The following is a 4332-nucleotide window of genomic DNA, read 5'->3' on the forward strand; positions in this document are numbered from 1 at the left end:
CGTACACAAAATAAACTGTCATATTTGCCAAACATATGCACGGCAAAAAATATATGTTGCTGGAATTTACTCTCAAAAGTAAATACTCTCTAAATTACTGAAACTACATTCTCCTTCCTTTGCTTATGTCCTGTTGTAGGTTCATATGTTGGAAATCCGTTGTTGAATATTTGAAATTTGTAGCATGAAAACATGGCAGGAAAATGTGTAATTTCTAATCATGTGTGGTTTTGTTCTGTTGTCGTTTCAATTTGTTATTTGTCACTTTTTGGGATGTTTCTGTCAAAAATTATTGCAGGCTCAGCCAGCAGTTACCTTGATGATTCCTCTGATGTGCATCTTGGCGATCATCTCAGCAGTGTAGAGAAACATGAGGAGTGTGTCCAGCGTGAAAGTCACATACTGCAGAGGAGGGTAATGCTCAAATGTCTTGGGCGTGTTCATGCACACAGAGATGACACTGATGATGGCACAGGCTCGCAGGAGGGAGTGCACCCACTGCAAAGGACAAAAGAAGACAGAATATTCTAAAAATGTGCTATATATATTAATTTTTACACTCTATTGATCCCGCAAGGGAAAGTCTCTTTTCGCAAGCACAGAGTCGGCCGCACTAAAGCGCCCCTGGAACAGCTTGGCAGAGCTGGAACTTGAACCCCTGACCTTCCCACTCAGTAGCCCAAAGCCTTCACCACTGAGCCACCATATTAGTCAAGCCAGACACACATGCAAGTACACTCACTGGTTTGTTTATCCAGAAGATGTCAGCACTGTCCGCAAGGGTCTCATCAGGCCCAAAGTCGGTCATGGGCTGGGCCTCGACCCGTGAGCTCTGTTTCCTCTTCAGCATGCTGGGGCTTGCCGTGCTATACAGAGAGTGGATCTGACGGAGAGAGGAAGGCGAACCACACAGTGACCAAAGCTAAATGAGGAACAGGGGAACACTCTGGCTGCATCCAAGTCTGGGCAGTGGCAGTACAACTTTTGTTAACTCCAATCATGTGGTTTATTATCTATATAAATTAATTTAATGAGGTAATGCATACTTAATGCAGCTCAGAGGCAGGGCACTTGGCTTGCCATAAATGGCCACATTAACAGCAACTGACTTTAAAAATATTACTGCACTTGTGAAAGAAATGAATAAATGCACAGAGCTTAGGTTAACCAATCTGTAAATATAGCATTATATTTTATGATATTATATTAAAAGCTGTGTATCAATAGTGGCTTCTGGGTGTAATTACATGTAGAATCAAGCTTCACACCGATGTGGATTCCAAAAAGTAAACTTCCCTGACTTGAATTGCCAGAGCAGAGGTGAATGCTAGAAAATTAAATGTGCCGCACTGTTGAATGGCCACCGTGATACACAACGTAGCACACATGGAACATAGAACAAGTGTATCCACACCGGAACAGCTCTAGTAACTTACCATTCGTCAAGATCATACGTGATCTTTGTCATACTGAACACCGAGACGCCAGCAGAAATATGCTGTACAGTGTCAAGGGGTGTTACCTGCGCATGTGGACGCTCGTGTGTGTGTTTGTGTGTGAATGTGCGTATGCAGAAAAAGAAAACTGTACAGGCCGTTTCAACATAGGAACACAAGAAGAAATGACACTCTGAATGGAGACAAAGCGCACATACCAAAGGGAAAAGTAAAGCTGAAATTGCTCCAGCACTGCACATAACATGCGATCAGGCATACCCTGTAAATAACACACAACAGTTAGTCAACATCATGGCTTATATGGTGTACAGTACACTACCCACATCTACAGTACGCTCATAGAGACAGGAATGCCCACCACGTCTGACATCAAGGCATATATGCGACACACTCCGTGAGTGAGTGAGTGACTGAGGTGTTGTGGAAGAAGGTGATGGGGTGGAAGAGGGACCAGTGGACTCACTGTGAGGCTCCTCATTGGTGCGTTCATCCCCAGGTCACAGAGGGGTGGAGAAACCAACCAGAGAAAGAGACTAGAGATGCAAAAAGGAGAATGTCCTAAAGGCCTGGAGGTCCTGCGGCAGCAATCAGTGAATGGTAGCAGTCATAAGAGCATTAAAGAGGGGTGAGAAAACACAATCACATGTGCCTGTACGTGCAGCTTCAGCACAGATCTATGCAGTTAATTCAGTTCACCAGACACACATAAAAACATTCTTTTTTCTTTCTTACCTGCAGCCATTCTGATAAAATATTTATACCTGTCATCTCTAATGCCACTAAAATACAATGACATGTTCACAGCACATTTGAAAATGTCCTTTTCCAGAAACAATATCTCTTTAATTCCACAAAAACACTGTCAAAGTGTCTCTCTTTTTTTTTTTTACTTTGGTAGAACATATTTTCCAAGAAAGTGAGGTCTGTTATTCTGAGACACTCTTGCTGTTAAAATTTGAATGAGCCAATTTGTCAAGAAGTAGCATTAAATTCATGTAATTCAGGGTGTAGGTATAGCACAGGGAAGATGAAACTGAACAATAGATGCAATTACAAATGTCTCTGCTCATTTTGCTATAATAACAAGCTTAAATAAAAGCTGTACAGAACAGAAGACAAAGTCCTAAAGTCCACATGAAATGTGTCACCACATGGACAAAGACTTTTGTTTTCTTATCAAAGATTTGCACAAGTTAAAATCCTTAAAACAAAAAAAAAGTTACAATGAATACTCAGACATATAGAATGACATCATGTCTGTTTTAACAACACTATTGAACCTATAAGCAAATGGAAAAGCAAGCGACCAAATGACTAAAATTTTGATCCCCCATTGAACTGAACTGACTAAAACTTAGCAACAAAAAGTTTTTCTTTAATGACATAAAACTTGAAAGGTACAAAAACTTCACACACCTTGCAAAGTAAAAAATAAAAGATCTAAGTCTTACAACAAAAATACTAAGTTGGGATGCAGACAGAACAATGTAACTGTATCATCGTTGTTTCCTTTTATGCTCCTACCAAGAAAAGAAACTGTCCGTCCTATAAACCCTGTGTAGTTAGAAGCAATTTCCCACTGTAATTGCTACACTTAACATATGCAGATGGAGATGTGAGGAAGAGTGAAAACAAAATTACAGTGTCTAAGTGCTATTACGTGGGAGTATAGGTGGCAAAGACTGCAATTACTTTCCCATTTGGAGAAAGGACATGTTCCTCACGGGCAGGATGCGATCTCTGGGCAGATTAATTGTAACTGTGAGTATTTGCTTGAGTATGCAAACTTTCTTTGTTGAAGTTTTATTCTTGAGTGCGCTGAGGCAGTATCTTTTTCATTATAGACAAGACAAAGTTTGGTAGAAGTGGGCAGGTGGGCACATTTGTACAGTTAAGTAGCTCTTTGCCACAACTTAGAGTGAAGTTTTGCTGTATTCATAGTCGGCAATAGAGCACTCATACAGCTTCTAAAAAGTATTGTGTACAGTGACCCCATTAGCATTAACTCACTTTTTATTTTTGTTGTTCATTTAATTTAAAACTTCATTAATTCATATTTAAACAATGGTCCAAATGATCGTGTGACCTGCGTTTAGAGTTATCATCCAACTTCAGCAGTTTCCCTGAGTGTTTTTTTAGTGTCTCTCCATTTATTGTTTTGATCTTACAGCCCACAAACTTCTTTCTTGTTGAACCTTATATCCTGTAGCAGCAGGCAGATTTTTTCCAAACAAAAAACTCTTATAAATTCACAGAGCGCCACCTGCCCAGCACCAAACTACAGACAGACAACGGTACCAACAAGCTGTTGAACACAGCGGAGAATTTAGCAGCTTAGGAGTCACCCCGGCAGATGTAGCGTTTCCTTCGGAGGTATGGGATCAAATTTGTGTACAAAAATAAATAAACTGAGGCAATTAAAAGCCACAAAATGACTAGATTATTCCAGAGTGCTACACTTGAATATCCTCACCTTTGATTCACTGATCAGTATTTCCCCCCCTTCAGTGCTGAAGTTTTAAGCTTTGCTACCTAATTTTAAAGTTTCAGTTCTGACACGAAACTCTTACAGGTGTTGCAGTGATGAGTCCCCATTGGTCCATTACTTCTGGAGCGACAGGTGAATGGACTATGGGTGCAGAAAGTGGTAAGACCCAAACATTTTTTTCTATTTTTTTTAAATTGTCAAACATAATGGACCATTTCTAGGTTCCAACTGGAGAAGCACAGTGGCAGGGACGCTCTGCTGTGATTGGTGCTTAAGGTTAGGTGAGGATTGGGTCAGACAGCTCATCTAATGAAGCATACAAGGTAATAGTAGACTTAATTTTTCTTGGAGATCATCACGGAGTGGGCTGAAACGCACTTTAAATCA

The 4332-nt window shown here is 40.4% G+C and overlaps 1 protein-coding gene across 2 annotated transcripts in view; it reads right to left on the reverse strand.

Annotated features, from left to right (window-relative positions):
- Nucleotides 1–2666, reverse strand: part of nalcn (sodium leak channel, non-selective) — an 84089-nt gene extending 81423 nt beyond the window's left edge. The window contains exons 1-4 of one of the 2 annotated variants that reach the window (XM_008282237.1): nucleotides 1921–2666; nucleotides 1655–1716; nucleotides 743–883; nucleotides 316–498 (exon numbers count right to left, since the gene is read on the reverse strand). In XM_008282237.1, the coding sequence (XP_008280459.1) occupies nucleotides 316–498; nucleotides 743–883; nucleotides 1655–1696 (366 nt within the window). In that variant the 5' untranslated portion in view covers nucleotides 1697–1716; nucleotides 1921–2666. Of the gene's footprint in view, nucleotides 1–315; nucleotides 499–742; nucleotides 884–1654 lie in introns of both variants that reach the window. The other variant, XM_008282230.1, reaches the window with a different exon arrangement.
- Nucleotides 2667–4332: the final 1666 nt, after the last annotated feature.

This window comes from Stegastes partitus, unplaced genomic scaffold (assembly GCF_000690725.1).
Source record: "Stegastes partitus isolate 25-593 unplaced genomic scaffold, Stegastes_partitus-1.0.2 Scaffold7, whole genome shotgun sequence".
In the NCBI taxonomy this organism is placed as follows: domain Eukaryota; kingdom Metazoa; phylum Chordata; class Actinopteri; family Pomacentridae; genus Stegastes; species Stegastes partitus.